Source organism: Notothenia rossii (genome assembly GCF_949606895.1).
Source record: "Notothenia rossii genome assembly, chromosome: 6".
NCBI lineage: Eukaryota > Metazoa > Chordata > Actinopteri > Perciformes > Nototheniidae > Notothenia > Notothenia rossii.
Genome location: NC_136909.1, coordinates 16045087 through 16066884, shown reverse-complemented (window position 1 = coordinate 16066884; position 21798 = coordinate 16045087). Strand labels below are relative to the sequence as shown.

At 39.8% G+C, this 21798-nt stretch overlaps 2 protein-coding genes across 2 annotated transcripts; one reads left to right on the top strand and one right to left on the bottom strand.

The window, feature by feature from the left end:
- Positions 1 to 616: 616 nt before the first annotated feature.
- ggt5a (gamma-glutamyltransferase 5a) lies at positions 617 to 11265 on the bottom strand. Its single transcript, XM_079690735.1, has 12 exons — positions 10996 to 11265; positions 10661 to 10788; positions 10472 to 10567; positions 7808 to 7994; positions 7555 to 7715; positions 7196 to 7342; positions 6848 to 6981; positions 5706 to 5890; positions 3181 to 3272; positions 2504 to 2610; positions 2222 to 2332; positions 617 to 1499 (listed from the first exon to the last, which is right to left on the bottom strand). The coding sequence occupies exons 1-12, from the start codon at positions 11160 to 11162 to the stop codon at positions 1353 to 1355; spliced, it is 1662 nt and encodes a 553-aa protein (XP_079546861.1). The 5' UTR covers positions 11163 to 11265; the 3' UTR covers positions 617 to 1352.
- A 2678-nt stretch (positions 11266 to 13943) lies between these two features.
- asphd2 (aspartate beta-hydroxylase domain containing 2) lies at positions 13944 to 20268 on the top strand. The gene is made up of 4 exons (XM_079687148.1): positions 13944 to 14280; positions 15314 to 16517; positions 17691 to 17804; positions 17990 to 20268. The coding sequence occupies exons 2-4, from the start codon at positions 15653 to 15655 to the stop codon at positions 18118 to 18120; spliced, it is 1110 nt and encodes a 369-aa protein (XP_079543274.1). The 5' UTR covers positions 13944 to 14280; positions 15314 to 15652; the 3' UTR covers positions 18121 to 20268.
- Positions 20269 to 21798: the final 1530 nt, after the last annotated feature.

Genomic DNA, 21798 nt, shown 5'->3' with positions numbered 1-21798 from the left:
AAAGTACTTTTATGCTTTTATTTTGAAGGCATCTTTGGGCACTGGGTTATTAGGGCACCTGTTGTAATTGTATATATTGGAGACAGGTAGTGGTGAAAGCCAGAGCACTAGTAAGCATATCGTTTTCTACCAGGGTTATTCAAGCAAGAAAGAAAGAAAGAAAGAAAGCCAAAGGAAAGGCTTAAGGAAAGTACACCTTTTCATTGTACCTTTGCGATATTGGATCATGGAAATAAAATGCACAGAACTGACGATTTTGTCTGGACTTGGATCATTCCCTGAGTGAGATTCGCTATCTGGTGCCTCAGCAGCAATCATACTTTTAACTATGATTTTGGCCACTACACAGAGGCTTAATATTTATATTTCTTCACAAACTTTCCCCCTGGAAATTGTTCTGCTGTTACTCACTATTTGTTCTGATTATCTTGCTCCAGCTGCTGCATGCTCAGGCACAAAATAATTGATTAAAACCAGCACAGAGAAGTCACGCAGGTTTTTCAGAATACATTATGGCACGGAGCGGTGCATAGACAAAATTAAAAAGCAGTGACCTCAGGGTTAAAAGCCAGATGAGGGCCATTTTGGTGTTCTATTGATTGTTTTGATTCACAAGTTATTTTCCTTTAATTTATTACCATATAAATGCAACACCAAAAACTAAATATTTGTACATACGTTTTAGTTTATACATTCTCTTTGCAACACCTTTATCAACAAGTTCATTCATTGCACCTCTTCAGCTATTATAGTGTCAAACTCAAGAATTGCGAGAGATTATATCACCCACACATAAAACTTTTTTAAGAATAAATCTAAAGGGTTTTAGCTTATTTGTAAAATTGCTCATCGAGGTATGGATAACTGATATCTTTGCATCTAAATAATCAACTTTCAGGAAGTTCCTCAGTGTTTTAAAACATAAAAGTTATAATAGAATATAAAACATGGAGAAAAAAAGCTTTACTTCATTATCATACCTATAACTGTATTTCATTTGCTGTATATTAAATAAAATGTGGTCTGGAAAAGTATTTTGTATCTCTGACATGAATCTAATTTGCAAGATGTTTAAAAATGGAATGCAAATATGTTTACAGTAGAAAGACACAACTAATGACATAAGTGGGACGATCTGTACGAATAAGCTGTTTCACAAGAGGTCACATTCAGTCACGGTTGTTTCTTCGATGACGGTCAAATCTATCATGTCACCGTTACAGTCAGTTATGTTCACACACCACGTTCATCTGCAGAGGCCTGGTGTCCGATGATTTAACACCATCTGTGTTGCAGAAGGGCTCCGTGACCTTCAGGCCCTCCTGCCTAACCAATGTCAGCGGCTCCTTGTCTCAGTAGCCGGCGGACTCGCCCATCTTCCTGGCGTCAGACACGGCGCAGATGCAGCCATCTTTCTTCTCCACCGCATTCACCACGTTGTAGAAAATCTTCCCTTCGTACTGTTTTTGTCCCAGAACCTTCAGAGCCTCGATTACTTCCTGAAAGGGGAATAGGAGAGGGGACTATGATGCAACCAAGTACTCAAGTGCTGTGCTCAAGGAGGTACTTTACTTTACTATTTCTATTTTATGCTTTTTAAAATTCCACTCAACTTTTTTTTAATATTATTCTTTTTACACAACAATATTTGTTTATTTTTATGATTCAGATAACTAGGATCACAAAATATAAAATAAATAAATTATGATGCATTTTTAAAAGGTAATCAGCCGTTTATATCGCACAGTTATATCCATCTTTATTAGCTTTAGCTTTATTAGCTGCAATATTGAAATACACCTTTAATCTCCCCACTGTGGGAATAATAAAGGATTTCAGATTCTGATCTGATTAATGTATTATTAATTATAGTTCACTGATATTTTATAAATTGCATTCTGCAAAATGAGATGTCTACTTTTACTTTAAATACTTTAAGTACATTTGTATTGGGCCCTATTATTCTTTTGGGGGGTTATATAGGTTTTAGTGCATGTAAATGGTCTGTAAAGGTAAAAATCCCAAAGTTTCCTCCAGAGGGAGTGTCTCTCCCACACACTCCACCCCTGCCTGAAACGCGTCCGTTGGACTCCTTTGTTTACCTCCGTAACATGATGACATCATTATGTAAAACTTGATCTTCTATCGAGTAGGATTTTGAATGAATGTGTGAGTTAACTAACAAATCCAAAACGTAGTTAAAATGTATAGAATGTATTACCTGATCAAAGTGGGGTTCAAACTTTGCTGAATTGAAAGAGTTGACATAAAAAACCGGAGAAGCAATCGCCTCCTTTAGGCTCTTCCCAAACCAGAGGTAGTTCATGAGTGTCTGGAAGAAAAAGCAGAACAATACTTTGCAATCTGCAAGATGAGAAATTGATGAGCACAGAATGGATTACAAGCGTTGGAAAGACACTCCCGAAGACAGCACTTGCTGTGACAAGAGTGAGGGGCATTAGTGTGAAGCCATTTATCTTAATAGCACTTAGTGTGATTGTACCGAGGCCATCCCAGTGGTGATCATGCTCCCGCCTGTCGATCCAATCACCAGCGTCCTGGACGGAGACGTCAGCACAGCGGGGGCCATGGAGGATGGAGGCTGCTCCCCTGACAACACAACAAAGGCCTTGACTGACAGAACACACGCCTTCAATTCAGACTCATCAATGTGAGAGGAACGAGAAGGAAATTATTATAAATGCAATCAGAGTCTTTGAATGACGTGGATCACGAGTGGGCATTGAGGGAGAATGGCATTTATTCAATCGTTTGACTTTGTTCAGCAGCTTGGCATCCAACAGGATTGAAACTTTTCTGTTCAACTGTAATTTTACTGGGTTGTAGTTTTGACATTATAGAAATTTCAATAATTTGGAACAGAGCTCAGACTTTAACGTTGACATTATCATGCTAAACACACTCACAATAACATTCTCATTTTTCACATGTATGATGTTTAACATTCATTATCCTAGCGTGTTAGCATGCAAACCTTTGCTTTCTTAGCACTAAACTGTCTATTTTTCCCTAGTTTCATATTTTGTTAACACAAACACAAATGTATTGGGTGGAATCTTTTTCCTGTAAGACATGTCCTCACAGAGGCCAAAATAAGTATGTTTTGCATTTAACAATCATTAACTGGAAACAGGAAATGTGTCATGCTTATCTGTTTACCAGGAAATATGTTAGCTGTTTTTCCACAGAAGTCCGACAGCTCGTTGTTTAAAATGATTCCGGTTCTCGGAGAATAGACCTTGGAGCCATATCTGTGGGGGAAAAAACATTGGGAACTTGTTAGACATATGCTCTTCTATCAATTATGGAAGATCTCACAGGCCAATGAGCGAAAAATATAAACTTTGGTCATCATTTTTCCAATGTTTTTAACTGAAAACAGGTGGGGGTGTCACAATCTGTCTGTGTTGTGTCTTGTCTTTTTCTGTCTTTGGTGTCCTGTTTTATTTTGAAAAGTGTTCACCCCCTTTCTTGCCTGTTGCTTTCTGTCTGTTTTCCCTCCTATCTGATTACCCGATTGTGTTCACCTGGTGCCCCTGTGTTTTCTCCTCCCTCCTTATCTGTCTCTTGTTTGTTTGATTAGTCCTGTGTGCATTTAGGTCCTGTGTTTTCTGTTAGTCTTTGTGAGTTCCTTGTTGTAGTTGGACTGTGTTCACAGGGTAGTGGTCTGTTTGTTCTAGTTTAGCCTTGAAATAAAGGTATTGTCTGTGAAATCTGCATTTGGGTCCTGCCTGCTTCACTCACCCTGACAGGGGGAGAAGTTTTTGGAATGGGAAATTCTCTTTTTTTCCAAAATATTTGTAGGTGTTTTAATAGTACTTTCTGCCAAAGGAGGCTGAAGGGCACCATTACCCAGGACTAAAAGCATTCATGCCTTCTTCCATGTGTTGACATGTCATTATTGGGTACCACGTTGTGACAGTTGCAGATTGATCTAAGTGTTTCTTATAAACTGTAGTGGGAGGGGAAAAGGTTAAGGCATGTGGTTTATATTGAAATGAAATGAAAACTATGATACATGTGTATTATCCTCGCAACTACAGTTGTTAAATGTCCACTTTTGTGTATGGTTTGAGGGTGTGGTTATGCAAGCCTCATCTGCATATTCACCTGTCGAGGCGCGCCCAGAGGCTTAGTGGGCGCGTCAACAGGATGTCAGAGTGTGGTTCTCACGGGAGGAGGAACCGTGTGTGTGGCGAATGCGGGTATTCAGTGGGATATTTAAGTTTCCTCAGCATGTATATCTATGTTAAAATGCAATGGGGAAGTAACTGAAAGTACTGATTGTGGATATATGCATCAACCGACCTGGAAGCACGTCTCCTTGGAGAGGAGGCGCACAGATAGAGAGAGATTCTCTGTTTGTGTTGGTTGGCTGGAAAAATGTCAATATAATGGATCCATGCATGAAATCTGTCTCTGTTTATTTTGTTTAAGGAGTAGATTGTCCGTTTATCAGTTATGTTTAGCTTTATAATATTATTTCATTCAAGAACCCCTTGTGGGTTTAATTAACACAACTATTTTAGATAGTTGATTGTTACAACGTTACAATAAGACTACCCTTATAAAGGGTTCACAAATAGTTTGTAATTCATTTATCATTTAGTTTGTGAACATTTTATAAATCATTAATAAGCTTTTATAAGACATGAAATAAACAGGGCAACTGTGACCGGTTGCTTTCCAAATAGTGAGCCCACATGTATCTGTACTGTTAAGCCTTATTATAAATGGTAGCAACTCATTAATACATGGGAATGTATTTTACACTTTACAATAAGGCTCCCTTTTGGCAGTTATAAATGTTAGTAACTCGTAAATAAATGGTCATAAAGAGATGCCAAGAAACATCAAGATGGATGGAGGGGAATCAACTCAGTGAACAACAGATACCAAGGATGCTGGCTGATGAAGAAGATGAAGTAAGCTAGGTAGCTAATATAAGATTTAGCAGTACATATACATGTGGGCTCACTATTTGGCAAGAAGACTAAGCCTTATATTAGCTACCTAGCTTACTTCGTCCTCTTCATCAGCCAGCATCCTTGGTATCTGTTGCTCACTGAGTTGATTCTCGCTAAGTAGCCAATACAAGGCTTAGTCATCTTGCCAAATAGTGAACCTGTGTTGATGAATGAAAACTATGTTAGAACTGGTTTATAAATGGTTCTTAATGATTCATAAAGTGTTTACAACCTAATTTGTAAAGTGGTACCCGTTATTGTTACATAAACTTGCTAACACAATATGTGTACTTCATGAAATAAAACTCAACTGTAGTAACATAAACTTGAATTTTCCACTTATCAAAATCATCCTGGAAATTGTGTTTTTTCCAGGCAAAACATTGTTATTTTACAAGTAACATTTAAAAGATGATCCTGGCATTTGTTTTTCACTTAATCTAAAACACAGAAAATAAAATCATTTAAAATCAGGATTAGAAAATGTTTTACAAAAATATTTTTTTCTCATTTGCTTCTCAGGACTTCCGTACGAAATGAATGTTTCTCTAATTCTGCTTTTGGACTACAATGACTGAAGTATTTCGAAAATAGAGATTTACTTTTAAATTCCTTTTACAATAATCTCCTAATTCTTCCTAATCCTCTGCTTTCAAACAAACAGTAATACTCAATGGTTGATTCTTGCTGTAAAGCAGAACGCCTTCAGATACTGACATGTGGTTGATGGTGCTGGTGACAGACACAGCGGATCCATCCTCCGCCAGCACCGACACATGGGTGGTGCCCACGCTGTCCAGATACGGGGTGATGTTGTAATACTGGGCATCATGAGTCCCCTCGCTGCTGATCAGGCTCCGTATGTGCTTGGCGAAGCTGTCCTCTGTGAATTTCTTGGCCATCTGTAAAAAAGTAGAGAGCATTCAAAACCTTGTACATGACAAAACACTAATTAGAGAGCTATGGTTTTGATTGTATTTCAGGCTTCTATCTTCTTTGCAAGGAAAACAAGAAGTGTAATAGGAACTAAGTTTCTAAATGAATTGGACCCTGTTTTTAACCATGCCTCTGAAACTCTTTTTTTGTATCAAACATTTGACCTTTTCTTTAGAATAAGTATGCCTATATTAAAATGAAGAAATGTTGATGTCAATAGTTGCAGTTTTATGGTGGGGTACACACATGTAGACTTTAGCTTAGCCTACAATTAAGTCTCTAAATGTGCCCGTTATTTCAAGTCGCTACAGAAGGATAGACCAACTAACCAGAGATAGTTTGGATGTTTTTGGTTTAACCTCGAGCAACTTTTTTATTTTTCTGACCAAGCAGGGGTCAACACTTGTCCCAAAACCTCTCCTGACTTTAACAGTCAAACTGCACTACATTTCAGACTTTTTACTCCACTACATATATTACATTACATTACATGTTACTTGTTAGACGCTTTTATCTAAAGTGGACAATCCCCACAGGAGCAATTTGGGGTGAAGTGTCTTGCCCAGGGACATGCTGACTGCAGTGGTGTTTGAACCTGTGGTCCCCTGATCCGAACACCAACGCACTAGTCCACTGCGCTACACGCCTATATATATATATCTGACACCTGTACAGTTTTTACTACATAGACATAGAATCGACAAATAAAATGTCATGCTTTAGTTATAAATAAAACCCTTTAACAGTTAATAAATAACTTAAAACCATCTCCACCAGCTATTCTATAAAACAATAACATTTGTATTTGAAGAACATTTACCAAACAATGCTTCTGAACTTTTACTAAAGCAAACAATCTAAATACTCTTTCCACCTCTGGGATAAACCATGAGAGACTTCAATTTTTCTTTTAAATAACTTACTTCTTCTGAGCTGAACCCTGGATCACGGATGTGTTTCTTTAATCCATTGGCAAACTTAAAAGCTTCGATAACGCGATGATACGCCAGTGTCTTTTCTTCCTTTTTTTTCAGAGTTGCCGGACTCAAGTTGTATTCTATAAATAAAATACATTATTTAGGTTTCCCCACACATAAAGTCCGGTATCTAGATGTTTTGGCATTAAACAATCTCATTCCTGCAATCATGTAGGTTAGACATGCAACAACCAATCAAGGCATTCATTTCTCTTCTCAGCACATGAACTAAGTTTGTATGTGATTTCAAAGTGGGGATGCATAGCAAGTCTGCAATGTGTGTGCAGGAGGAACCTTTCATGATGTTCAGGATGAGGCTGAGCATAATGCCTCCTGCAGGGGGCGGGGGGAAGTACATCTGGTACTCTCCCAGAGTAATCGCCCACGCATCAGTCACTGTAGCTCTATACGACGCCAAGTCCTGCACCGTGACTGTTCCTCCTGAGCAAAACACAGAAAGAAATGGTGGTACTCAGCAGAACTGACTGAAAATGCATCCTAGCTCCACATAATTAAGAATTGTAATGGATACAGCGACTAAAACTGGAGATTATGAGGGGTCTCGGCAGTGGTTAACAGTCCCATTGATTTGTAAATGGATCACTGCGAGGGAAAATTGTGGAAAAATGATGATGAAATCTGTTTGACAATACCTGCCTCCTGTATGTCACGGATTAAATCCTCTGCTATTTTTCCGTTGTAGAAGGCGTCTGCTCCCTTGTTTGCAATCATCTCTAAAGTGTCGGCCAGTTTCTCACGCTTAATCATATCACCAGCCTTCAGCATATGTCCGTCCTTATCTGAGAACAACTTTCTGGCAAATACCATGAGAGAATGCATACATTTAAATACAAATGTTTTTGCAAATCATGTTTGTGGGTCATTTTTCAGGGGGTGTTTTTGTACCTTAGTGGCTCTGTCTCGTTGGTATCGGCGTAGGGGAAGTATCGAGCTTGGATCGCAGGAATAGGAAAACCTTCTCTGGCCAGTTTGATGGTTGGCTGGAAGAGAGAGGCCCATGGCAACTTCCCATAAAGCTTGTGTGCCTGCTCATATCCCCGAATTTCCCCTGGGACTCCGATCCATGCGCTGCCTGTGTGGATGGAAAGATGGATAGACTGATTTAATCACGTTCTGAATTTTTTTTTATTGAATGCATTTCCCTTTTCCTCATTGATTTTAGCCGAGTTGATTGGCGGGCTAGTCAGATCACCTAAGGGTGTGGAGACCGGCTCTTCATTAACATTTGAATACAATTTGTGCATTTACTCTCTCGTCCAGTCAGAGTGTGGGAACGCCCTTTCTCCAGGGCAAGCCCCAAGGTCCCCAACCTTTTATTGGTCAATAAAGTTGATTCTTATATATACTGAACTCAAGAATCTGATAACTTGTTCCTCCTCTTATAGGAATGGAACAAAAGCAATCAAATATTCATTTGAAATTACTAACAGAAATGTATTTGTGGACTCTTCCATAGTTTTATCTTTTGACATTTTACATTGATTTTTTTTTGCTTTGCTCTTCCCATTTGATTCGACTGAACCCATTTTTTCTTTTTCTGTAATATTGTTTTTGGTATATCAGTTACAGAAGTATTTCAGGTCTACTTAAATAGCCTCACAGGTTGCATGTCGCAACAAGATGAATAGCTAGTTTGAGACTCCTGTTCCACTTTGTGTGTGGTCCTGGCTGCTCAGATCCTTTGAGGGGACTGCTGGCCCCAAGTGTGTATACAATCCCAGTATACTGTTAGGGAAGCAAGCATGACAAAGAAGAAACTACGAAGCATGTCCAAGAAAGGTCTCACAGTACTTCAGTCCTAAACTTGACACAAATATTTCACATTCAAGTCCTTATGCGGTAAATGCTTTTCTCCAGATGTGAACCATTATACGGCAGAACATTCACAGAGAATACTAATTGTTATTTGTGCTTCCTGTAGCATGATAATGCAACGCCTGGTAAACAAATACCTGGAACAACTGTCAGAGCGAGAAAAACAGGAAAGGCTCCTAATGCAAGAACCAGGGTTGCATTCCGATAATCCAAGAATCAGCTCCTAAATTCTAACCCTATCTCCTATTCCTTGACCTCTGAGTGAAACGTCACGGGGTTAAGGGATAGTGGATAGGAAAATTCAAAAGGACTTAGGAGAAGAGACTGCGGTACTTTAGAGAATCCGAATGCATTTTCACTATCCAACGTGTTTATGATGCGCCAGCGGATGTCATGAATGTGCGTCTGCTGCTGTGGGGAAACTATGGAAACTACAGTTTTCTATAGCGGACTACAACATGGATGTATAATAAGAAGGAGGGACTACTGTAAACTCATCTAGAGACTCTGCAACGTGCTCTGATGCTGTTGTTTTATGCTTTATGAACGTGGACAACAGAGAAACATATTCTTCATGACCAAAGTTGGAATTGAAATAAAAAAGGAAAGTGAAACTTATGCTCGTCACCCTCTCCCTCCGGTCCACATTAATACAAATGACCCCAATACGTATGATTGTATGAACTATGAAAATATCTTAAAATCAATACAAATGTATTTATTATAAACGTTAGTCCTTAATATCTATCACTGTGTATATCACCATTCAAACATCTTTTAAAAGTTGAACAAACTCCACACAGCTCAGTAAAGACTGTGAAATGTTGACTTTATTTGATAATTTGAGTAAAAACTAATGTTCATATTTCTCTTTTTGATTATAATACTGATGAACGTTCAGAACAAAGCACTTTGGCAACTTACCACATATGTTTTAAAATGCTTAATAAGCACCGTAACGTTCATGATATAATAATAATCGGTTGTTTCCGTGAACGACCGACTGTTGAGTGACGGCAAATGCTGCGTCTGCAATGCATTGTGGGGCAGCATTTTCTCCTCTCCTTTCGTCAAGGGAGGTCCAGTGGTTCCTAAGCTAAAGGAGGTTATAAAGGAAATTTGAAAGCTCCTTTCCTCTCATTTAGAGAATTGGAACGGCACTTAACATGGCTGCCACTGACGTACTTCCGGTTCATTTCACTTGGTTAGGAAGGTTCCTAAGCTAAATGGACTATTGGAACGCAACCCTGGAATAGAAAATCTCTAATGGAATGTAACAGGAAGTGGCAGATTTATAATTGAGTATTTAGATTTCCTGCTACTCTATACTTCTATTCTACTACATTTATCTGACAGCTTTAGTTACTATATTGTTTTCAGAATCTGATTAAAAATACAAAATATAATCAACAAATTATGAATCATGTATTATTATTATTATTATTATTATAAGGTAATCCACAATTCACAAACCACACTGCAGTGTATTAAGCTGCAATATAAAAGTGAAAAACAAATGAATGCATCATTTATTATAGTTAAAATATAACAGGCTATTAAATCTCATTTGGAAATGGGCTGTTGTGCACAATGAATGCTTAGTTTAGGTTAATTACATTCTGATGGCAATACTTTTTTATTTAATGAATTTTCACTGGTGAATTCGTAATGGAGTATTTTTACAATGTTGTATTACTACTTTATCTGAGTACTTTGTCTAAGCCATAGCAGTACCTGAAATCATCTGGAAGGTCTTGGGACATGTCTCCAGCAGGCCAGGTTTAAACTTCCCCGGGACAGTCTCTCTGGAGTTGATGATTTTCACTTTGCCTTTAAAAAGAAAAGAAGAGTTATGATCAATACACTTTGTCCCCAGCGTAGGACACTCATTATTTTTGTTGTATGAATGGATGAGGCTGTTACCAGAGCTATCCATCACTGTGAATATGGACCCCCCTCCGAGCCCCATGCTCTGCGGGTTGATGATGGAGGTGCACAGCAGCGCAGCAATGGCGCCATCTACCGCTGAGCCCCCTCCCTGAAGCATGTCCCTGAAAGATGTCATACGCATCACAAGTAAAGCCAATGTATACTTTTTGCTACATGTTGTACCTATTGTCACTATGATACATTTACTTGTACAGTATGAATAGAATAAGTTAAGTTAATTCCCCGTGTTACAGACAGTTTACGCGGTTATATGAATTCTGCAGCTCTTCATAACTTTACCCATAACAGAAGTGTAAAAGGCTACTCACCGTGCAATCTTTGAACATGTTGCCGAGTCTGCGGCCACTGCAGCGGTGGAGAAAGTACCATCTGGACAATCGTGCCTAACAAGTACAGCAACACACACAATAACAGCCACTACGCACAGCATCACCACTGCACAGCAAGTGTACACCTTTGCTTTTGACCTCGCCATAACTGATGTGATTCTGGACCTCCGCGGGGAGCATTCAAGTCTAATTTCACCTTTACAGGTTAGCCTAACTCCTCTCAGATGTTACAACTTGGTTTTTTCCCAAATTTGGAGCCTATCGGCCCATCAGAAAGGGGTGTTATCAGGGCCTGGCTCCACCCTCCACCCGGATGCAGCCCGAGAGGAGGGGAGAGAACTGTTGAGTCATGCCCTGAGGAGGTTTCACCTCACCCTCTGAACCTGTTATGGCCCTATGTGAGGAAACTCAGGTGGCTGGCTTTAGGTGTAATAGTCCTACTAATAGAAACTCAACCGACAAAATAAAGCAAAGTGAAAACCAAAAGATAACCCCAGACTTTACAGTGAGTGGTTAGCGTCAAAGCTGTAAAATAGTACTCAAATATCTGAATGCTTGTTTTTAGCCACCTTGTAATTTTGAAGCTTAACTTGAGTTTATTTATTGTCTATCAATAATATCAATTTGTAAATAGATTACAATATATTATCATTTAATCCATCCATTTGTAATGTATTTAAATAACCTCCTTTGCCACATGTTATGAACAAACTAATGCATCAATATTTGAATAGGTAGTCTATAGTATTTGTAACCGGGTAGTTCTACACTGTATTAGTACTTTTACTGAAGTAAACATCTTAATACTTTTTTCTACCATTGCAAAAAGGCTTTTACATGTGTGATATATTCTCAGAATTGAGTTTTTACGTCGTTTCAATTGTTCTGATTTTTTTAATGATTCCTTTCCTTATCAGCTATGTAGGCAACCAGATAATCAAATGAGACAAGCTTTTGTAACACCAGCAGCAACATAACAGCTACTGTCAGTGGAGTTTAAAATGTGCTGCGTTTAAAGCCCTGCCTTTTTATTCAGAAAGAGTTATTATAGCGAATAGAGTTGAATAGCTGGTATTCAGGACTAGTTGGGGCTTGTCAGACTGAAAATCAGCATTACAACTTTGCTATGGTAACGTTGCTTTACTGTATGAGTATTGTTGCTCCAAAGAAACTCCCACTTCATACCTTAAAATTGAAAACTAATGGGAAGAGTGCATCCGTAATTTTCACTTTGCAGTTGGATTATTTTTGTTAAAGATGTTCATGTTGTCGTATAATGTATCAAACATGTTCACTGTCAAAGTACTGATCTATGATTACTGTGAGCAAAACCTAGTCGCGTTGCAATGCATCTTGGGAAATGCTGTCTGCAGTTCAATCAAACAGTAGTCGAAGGGCGAGCCATGAGGCATACGGAAGAGGGAGGCACTCAATTAAGTCAAATCAGGAGAGATTACCAGAGCAAAACCGGAAATAAGGGAATTTTGGCTTCAAAATAAATTAGGAAGACATAATCACTAGTCTGTTTAGCAGGGCTGCCAATATTGAAGATTCTTATTGTCATTTTTTGTTTTCATGTGTTTTTTTTATTATTCAATCAATCATTCTGTCTTTTAAGTACAAGTTGTTGCACCATTGCCTCAGCAAAGGCCTCAGAAGGGGTGGGCACATGCAGAAATGTTGAGGGTCTGTTGGGTCTGTCCAACCAGAAAAAAGCTACCTGTCCACCCAGCAAATCATATGAATGCATCTGAAAGGTATTGTCATTTAATAGCATAATTTAACTTTTATTGAATTGTATTAATGTTTGTTTTAATTGTATGTATGTTTCTGTGTAATGTACATTGGGTTACATTCCAAATGGAGGTGATCTCAGTCTGCAGTTACTGCTGAAGCTTGCACAGGAAAATATTGGCACATTTGTAAAATAAGGAGACCAGCAGGTTGTTGCATTTGCAGAGCTTTATTGGATGGTTTAATCAGCAGGTAATCTTCTTTTTCAACAAAATGAGTGTACTTTAGATGCGGGGAGGCAGGTGTGAGTAAACAGAACTGTCTTAAATGCAGTTTTACAGCATTGTTTTAAAGGTACAGATATCTATATAACAGCATACTACACTTACCTTTACTCTCTTGTTTCCAACTCTGCAGGTCTGCAGTTAAAAGGAGTCCCAAGGGAAAGAACACCTTTTTATCTTATGGGAGGGTTCACAGAATAGAGTTAAGTAGGGGATGTTACATTTATATTAGATTTGTTTGGTAGCTTTGAAATATTGGTTTTTCATGTACTAATTTCAAATAATCAATTAATTACATATTAAGACTGTTGATGTAATGTTAATAATTGTTTGACTATGGCCCCCCTGTTGCACTAAGGGTGGGGACAATATAAGACTACTCTTTGTGCCATTGTTTGGTGGTCGTGCTGGCATGGTGGCACACATGTATATTATATTTGTAAATAAATGCTGTATCGCTTGACTCCTTACTTAAGATCTGGACCGCTTCATAGGTCAGTCAACACGACTAATACGTGTGAAGCTGACTCATTTGTTATAATTATTTAAATATTAATAAAACGATGTAGGTTTTAAACTGTTAATAATTTAACAGAAGCTCATGTCTAATGTACACCATGTCATTTGAAAAGGCACCACTTTTCTTCATTTATTCCATTAAGTGTTAAGCCCCCTTCAAATGCATGTTTTTATAAAACACTGTTAAGGTTTCACACTTGAAAAACTAACATACCAATTTATTCAAACGTGGGTCAACTCTATATTTTGTTCATTCTTATTTAAGAGAAACACTATAGACATTATATAAACCAAAGAGACAAATGGTTCCTGGGCATAGAAGGTACAAATTGAATTATACGTTGAGTTTTATTTTGAAAGGCTTGACCGGAAATAACGCTGCGTGTTCCTCTGGGCGCTTGAGGCTGTGGCTTCCCCTGGTGGAGCTTCAGTATTTACAACAACATTTGTCTGAAGACTTCACGACGCTGCTGTCCATCACAGACAGACAGACAGACAGGGAGGGAGTCAACCCATCAGTGAGACAGCTTTTGTATCCTTCCTCTGCTACACGATGGCTGTCGCGTCCAGTTCGGACTTCTTTTCTGCATTTTGGAGACATATTTCCCACAATGTTGGCGAGTGAAATCCGTCTACCTTGTGTACTGCAGTGGTGCGCAGCTTCGCCTGGAGAAACACCTGTACGCCTCTTCTCTCCACTGGCCCCACAGCCATGAATGTTGAATAGGTATGGATACAAGAAACCTGTGCACGAATCAAAGAAAAAAAAATATCTCTAGAGAATGTGGTTAGGTTACTGAGTTGAGCTTGTTTTCCACGTCGATTGAACGGTGGAGCCCATCAATGTGTTGGTCATCACTTTATGTGGCATCTTGGCCCTGGTGGTGAGATTGCATGGATACAGTGGATAAACTAGGCAGGGTGTGTGTGGTGTGGTTTGGTGTGGTGTGTGTGTGTGAGAGAGAGAGTGTGTGTTTTACATAATTTCATGGTTGGGTTGGATTGTCAGTCTACCCTAAAAGCATCGGGGGATGTGGGGACGTCTTGGTGCTGTCTGACAGGATGTAGGGGAGGATATATTGGAGCAGGATTACCCGACCATTTTTGGAGAGAGAGCATCGTGGAGTTCTGATCACAGTTGACGCATTGCACTCCTCGCGTTTGTCTGCTGGTCCATTATTATTATATAATCATGTAATTCAGTCCTAAAAAAAAAAAGAATTAAAGCTACATAGGTTTAAACAGAGCCCCCTCCCTTTTTACCTCCGAGGATCCATTTATACAGCTCCTGCTGAGCAACCTATGAATGCCAATTATACTGTACATGTGGTTGGGTTTTAAGTTTACATAATTCACTGTGTAGTGTGGGCTTCTGTATGCGTGGTGCACACAAATGTTAAATGGAGATTTCTGTGTTAAATGCAGCAATGTGCCAATGACTCATGGTTTTTTATACAGGAGTGTGTGAATTCCAAATTGTGCCCAAAGTGTGTGTGTGTTTGTGTGTGAACGGGGTGCAGTCATTTTGAAGTCCACAGTGTGTGGGTGAGTTTCAGCAGGTGTGCTGCATACAGGATGCCCAAACTCTGAGGAGGAAGACACAAAGCAAATTCTTACGATCCCTCATTCTGCATGCCAACTCATTAACAGTTAATAGGATACATCATATCAATTGCAGCGTTTCCCCCAATGCCACTTACAGTATCCTCCTCTCTCGCTCATCATCCCTCTGTCTCTGCCTCTGTCTTTTTGTTTTTCAGGCAACCGATTACCCCTAAGGCGCGGCGTCTGTCTGCATTTATCTAAGAGAAAGAAGCAGAGAGGGAGCAGCACAAATACCGCACAGCCAGACATCATGCAAGGTGAATCCTTCCCTCGCTGCAGAGTGCTGAAATGTTAGGACTGAAGAGCAAGAGTGTCAGATCGAATCAGCTGACTGTTTACCGTAGGGGGGGCAATAAGAGCTGCTTGACACTATACTCACTAACGCCCTGTGTGTGGTTTAATGCCCCTTTCAATCACAATCAAGAAAAGACGTGTTAACTGATCTTTCATCAGCACTTTTCCAGCCAACGTCAGGTTTAGCAATCCGAGCCGAGATGGAGTGGTCACTGGAGAACGTGAGAGAGATGGTGGCTGGAGGCATGCAGTCCATAAGGGAGTGTGAGATCTGTGCTTTTGCCATAGCCATGTGTGTGCTGCTGCTGTTTATGTGGTACTGTTACAGGGTGGGCCGCGAGCATGGCTCCAGCCCCTTGCGTGGGAGGTATCTGTCTGGGCCCAGTCGGATCGGAGGAGTGGTGGGGGGTTTCATGAGTTCAGACTGCCGAAACAGGGGCAAAGGGAAGCAGGGGTCGATGCTGGAGGAGCAGAACGGCTTCGCTTTCTGCCAGTCGTCAGACTGCTTCCGATGCACCAGCGCTGGAGAGAGTCTGAACCAGAAGCTCTATCACAGCCTGCAGGACTACGCCAAACGCTACACCTGGTCAGGAATGGGCAGGGTGCACAAAGGTGTCCGTGATCAAGGCCGATACCTAAACAGCCGACCCACCATCCAGCGGCCAGAGGTGTTCTTCCTCCCAGACCTCCCCTCAGCCCCGTTCTTTTCCAGAGAAGTGCAGAGACATGACGTGGAGCTGCTGGAGCAGAGCTTCCCCGCCCTCATGGCCGAGTTTGAGAGCATCTACCACCAGCCCCCGGCCCGCAGCGGCTCCTCCCTGCCACCAGGGTGGAAATCCAACAACACCCCACGTGGGCAGTGGTGGACCTACTACCTGGTCAACCAAGGCACCCCCCTGGTTCTCAACGTGAGGAGGTGTCCGCGGGCCTGGAGGGTGCTGGGCCAGCTGCGCACCTTCATCGCCAACAACGTGTTCGGAAACGCCTGCTTCTCCGTGCTGACTCCTGGAGCGTTGATCACCGAGCATTACGGTCCAACAAACGTCCGGCTGCGCTGCCACCTGGGTGAGAGAGAGATCTGTTTACTCGTTCAACCATGTGCTGTGAGGGGGTCTTTAACTACAGAGGAGGGGTGACCCAGCTGTTGTAGTGTTAAGGCTGAACATGTGGATCCTCTTGGGTCATAACGGCTGAAATGTAGTGGCTAATGTGATTGTTTTTATCATTTCGATTGCACCTGAGATTTGATTCTATTTACAAATGCACCCTGTGAGATGGCTATAAATATTGATGCTTATTCTTAAAGAAAGAGACTTAGTAGGATGATTTAAAAACGTAATAATACGGGACGCTCTTAGCAAAGAGCATTTTTCCTGGGATAAGTCACCTGGGAGATACCAAATTAGGTGTTGAAGGAACATTTCTCAAATTGTTTAAATTCAATTTTTGTATTTAAAGTTAATGCTATACTGTTATCTTAAAGGTGGGGTATGTAAGTTTGAGAAACCAGCTCGAGTGCGCTAGAATTTGAAAATACACAGCCGGAACAAATCTGCCACGTCCTTACAGAGCCCCTCCTCCAACACACACGAACGCGCACATGACCAATGAGGGCACAAGAGATAAATGTGTGCACAGATGGAAGGCTGGCAGGCAGGTAGGCCATCCAGTTATTTTAGCCGGGCCGGTTAAAATGATTGGTCGTGCTTTTTACAGTACTACGGCTTCCACAGATGACATTTTTTTTTATGTATTTATTGTCAAAGCACTTCAGATATTCATTGCTATCGGGATGTTAAGAGCATTCCATGGAATATAACAAAAAGTTTATCTCGAGCCGGTTTCTCAAACTTACCTACTCCACCTTTAACTTTCAACATTTATTTAATTTTTGCTTGTCCAACAACAGAACCACAATTTAAATAAAGGTTTTCCACCCCAATCAGATTTTCCTCGAGCACATCAATAAAGCTAAACTACTAGCCTCTTCAGATCTAGATTTCAGGTATAACTAGATTGAGACTTACAAAACATGAATGTGTGTAAATTAATAATAGAAATTATTCATATTCATTCCAATTTTCCCTAAACTTCTGCCTGCAAAATACAAACGGGTGTTACATTTTATTTATATGGTCGTAAAAAAAGTCTTAAATCTAACTAATTGAAACATTGAGTAACTAAGTTTGCTGTCCCATAATGACACATGGATTGACCTTTATTTTCCTCCTCTGGCAGGTCTCAGAGTGCCCCCCTCCTGCGAGCTGGTGGTTGGTGGAGAGCCGCAGTGCTGGTCTGAGGGCAGCTGTCTGCTATTCGATGACTCCTTCCTCCACAGGGCCTTCCACGAGGGTAAGAAGGGATTAAAAACATAATCTTTTATTGGATCCTGTCCATTTTTTATTTCCTTCTTCATAAAGGATTGCCCTAAAAACGTTATTATCAGCAAAGTGAATTGAGAGCCTTTTTAATATGAGTTTGACAGGGTTTTATATCAAAGATCATCACAAAATTCTTGTTTTTTCCTGTGTGTGCAGGCGGTGCAGAGGACGGCCCCCGGGTGGTCTTCATGGTGGACCTCTGGCACCCTAATGTGGCCGCTGCTGAGAGACAAGCCTTGGACTACATTTTTACTCCAGGTCGCTTAGAGGACAAAGAAGGGAAATAGGTGTGAGTGAGAAACCGTGTCTGACCGAGAGACAGATGGCGTTTTAGGGAGGTGTCTGTAGGATTGGGGAGCATCTCTTTTTCTGCCTCCAGACCAGCTCTCACATCCACTGTGTACATATTCTCCGTGTCCTATCTCATAACTCTCTTAGCAGAAGACCAAACATTGGGCCTCTTTTATCATTCATGTTTTTGCCTGTATAATAAAAGGCAGCCACAATTGAAAGTAGCTTTTTTGCTAAACTTAGCAGGAGCACGATTGTTCATGGAGCCATCTAAATAACATGGCAGGGACCTTTTGAATCTTTGAATGTTAACGCATTTGCATATAGATGAATGCTGTGACTGAACAGTTTATCAAATCTGTTCTGGACCCACTTTACCCATATAGGATTATTTGTAAATCTCAAATTAGTTTAATTTCTGCTTGAAACTGTTCAACAGTAACGAGCAAAGTACATTACAGATTTGATAAATGGCTCAAAGCAAGCCAAACAATAACCGTCACCATCTTACACTTCTGCTTTACAGTATGTATGGAGCCATAAGGCCACATATTCTGAATGAACTGAAGTCATCGAGTTAGCATTTATGGGTCCGGAGTTATCCCAACTTGTTGGTGGTATTACTTTGCACTTAACATTGATTGCTTTACACTTACTGTTACACCTATATCTTTGCAAGGGCTAAACATTTGATCGTTAGACTTTTTATATTACTCAACACATCCGGTCACACTTAAGATGCATTGTTTTTTTCACACAAATACGGTTGTCAGTGAGGTTACACATTTTTCTTTACTGTTACATACTTTTTAACTGTTTTCATGATGAGAGGGTAATTCTCTTCGTGGTAAAATAGTGACATTTTCAGTGATAGTAGTGCCTGTGTACATCAACTAAAATAAGTGAAGCTAAAGCAAAGCCATCATTGCTACATTGCTGGATGACTTAAAGCCTCCTGTTCAAACTATTGTCATAAACACGTTAAGCCATATAACAGGGAGGTGTAGCTTTCCTAAAACTGATTAATGGTAAAATAAGCAAATGCAGTGTCATTCTGTAAATGTCCGTTTAATCACATACAGGATGCACCATTGGGGCTCTAAATCAAAAGTGTATACTTAAACAAAAGAAATGCAGAACCTGCTATTTCATTGGGATTTGGTTACCTAAAGAAAGTTATCATTTTTGTAATCATCTATTCTATTCATATGTGCTTTGATAGATATTTGATAACTGAGGTCCAATGTTGATGATGTCATGAATGTTTACAGACGCAGCTAATGTCTTTGTCCTGACTTCTGCCGATGTGGTAGTTTATGGTTTATTGTGCTCCCCTTTGAAAAAATCAATCCTGCTTACTAAAGAGTCGGTTAGAAAAGCACATTTTTAGGTCAAATTGTGTGAGTCGGCCTGTGCTGGATAAGAAGCGTTTTTGGTAAATTTACTAAACTCTTGTAATTTGGTTGTATTTGATATCAGGTTTGTATTTCTGTAAATAGGGTTGAGGTAAAAAAAAAAAAAATGAGCGGTCTGAGATGATTTGAGATGATTGTCTTCAATGCTATAACTATTGTGTTGTCTTTATTTACAGCTACAGCGAATGCATTTCATTCTCCGTTCTCAAAAAGCCAGCCATGAGTCATTTTGATTACATTGGTAGATTCTGTAAAATGTTTATGAAGTACTATCTCTGTTGTTCTGTGAAGTATTTTTTTTTAAAACCACTTCTGCACATTTGCAGGAGTTGTGCGCCATAGTTAAAGCCACAATCCTTAATTCTTCAACAGCACTTCATGAATATATGTGCACTAAAGGTAGAGAAAATTCATTTTCAGCTTTACAGGTCCATAGCAATTCAAGATACCCATCTATTAAAATGTAATGTTTACAAAAAGATTTACACGCTGTTTACACGACGCCGACACTCACATTGAGCTGTCCATAATTAGGTTTAAAATCAACAGTGCTGTTTATCAAGAGTATGAAAAAGGTCATTCCCAAAGCATTTGCTTTACAAATATAGTGTATGATGGGGCAGCCATTTTGTTTACATTAGAATTAAGGATTTGTCCTCCAACACGTTCTTGTGTGGATTTTGAACAGTATTTCTGTACATTTAATAAATGGTTGAGTCTCTTATTTAACCAGCTGGTGTCACATGTGTCACTTTTACACAGACTTCTTTTGATCAGAGAAGTCACATGGCTTGAACTCGAGAGACACATTGGATGACTTTAGACCCGACTCGACTAAACCGAAAAAGACTTGAAACTCGACCAGTGCCATCAATGACTGGTAACTTCACTTGGAAGTGAGCCTTTTGACTTAAAGGTGACCTATCATGCAAAATGCACCGTTGTACGTCTTAGATACATGAATATGTGTCCTCGGTGTTCCAGGGAACTCACCAAGTGTCAGAAAACACAACCCTCTCTATTTTCCTCCATACCCAAATCTCTAAATAAGGGGCTGCAATGGATCTGATACAGACTGATCCAGATTTGAACACTTCTGTGACGTCACAGAAGTGGCGCTACGGCTATTGGGCCAACTCCACCAATCAGGAGGAGACAGCCACGGTTCAAAAGCGCTGGAGACGCTGTAGTACATATGCCAGGCCTGTAGATGGTGCTGTTCTCAAAGAATCAGCCCATAAAAAGACAGTGTTAAATTGAGCGAAATGAGGAATGGCTAAAATGCATGATCTGTTTGGTATTTTGAAAAATAAAAAGTATAAATATGCCTTATATAGGTATGGTCCTACACTATATTATTCAAATATAGCATGATAGGTTCACTTTAAATACTCATAACCTTCACCTCACTCAAACCCAAAAACTCAATTGTTTGTACTGTATATGCCACGAGTCGATTAACTTACTTTCATTTCCTAAATCTCCCTTCTCCTTCCCAGCAAGTCGACACTTCATTCCTTAGATCCACATTGACATCATCCAATCAAGGTGCAGTAGAGAAAAACTAACGCTACGTTACTGAGCTCCAATTGGAAAAAGTGTATACTAAAATCATTTCTTTTGAGTACAAGAACGACATGCTGGTAACCAAAAAAAACATTACGAATTAATTTAAACTTCCTCAAGTATAGGACTCAGGACTGGACTTAGCTACTATTGGTGTTGACATAAGAGTTAAAAGTCTTGATGAGTGACTTGACCTAAGAAGTAATTGCAAAAATGTGAGCCTTTCTTGGGACTTGCAGAACAATGACTCGGTCCCACCTCTGCATGTTCTGCTGAATCGACCATTTCATTAATTAAAATAACTGCTGCAACACTAAATAGGAAATACTGATTTCAATACACTGCAGGACCAATGTTGGAGATTATTGCCTTCTGCAGAATTGGCACTCTGGTAGTGATAAGACACGTAATGGGAAAACCAGGGGACAAATAGATCGTTTTGTCTTATTTCACTCAGATGCCGTTTTAAATAGGTGGCATAGGGAGGCGAATGCAATGATGTTGTCGCTGCTCTGATTCTACAGCAATTATTTCTTGTCAGACTCCCTCTGGAGAATTTGAAGCCAGAAGCATTCAAATGCTGTGGCAATATTACATGATGTGAAGGAGAGACACCACAACATGGGAAAAGATTTTAACGAATGGATATCACCATAAAAAACTCTAGTGGACTACAACTTTTTCTAAAAAGAT

Excerpts from the sequence above, each read along its gene's own strand:
- ggt5a (XM_079690735.1), bottom strand. The coding sequence starts at position 11,162 with ATGGCGAGGTCAAAAGCAAAGGTGTACACTTGCTGTGCAGTGGTGATG. Across the intron at positions 5,891-6,847 it reads CAGGGTTCAGCTCAGAAGAA|ATGGCCAAGAAATTCACAGA; the intron begins GTAAGTTATTTA and ends ACTTTTTTACAG. Across the intron at positions 1,500-2,221 it reads TTGAACCCCACTTTGATCAG|GAAGTAATCGAGGCTCTGAA; the intron begins GTAATACATTCT and ends TTCCCCTTTCAG.
- asphd2 (XM_079687148.1), top strand. The coding sequence starts at position 15,653 with ATGGAGTGGTCACTGGAGAACGTGAGAGAGATGGTGGCTGGAGGCATG. Across the intron at positions 16,518-17,690 it reads CCGGCTGCGCTGCCACCTGG|GTCTCAGAGTGCCCCCCTCC; the intron begins GTGAGAGAGAGA and ends CTCCTCTGGCAG. Across the intron at positions 17,805-17,989 it reads CCACAGGGCCTTCCACGAGG|GCGGTGCAGAGGACGGCCCC; the intron begins GTAAGAAGGGAT and ends CTGTGTGTGCAG.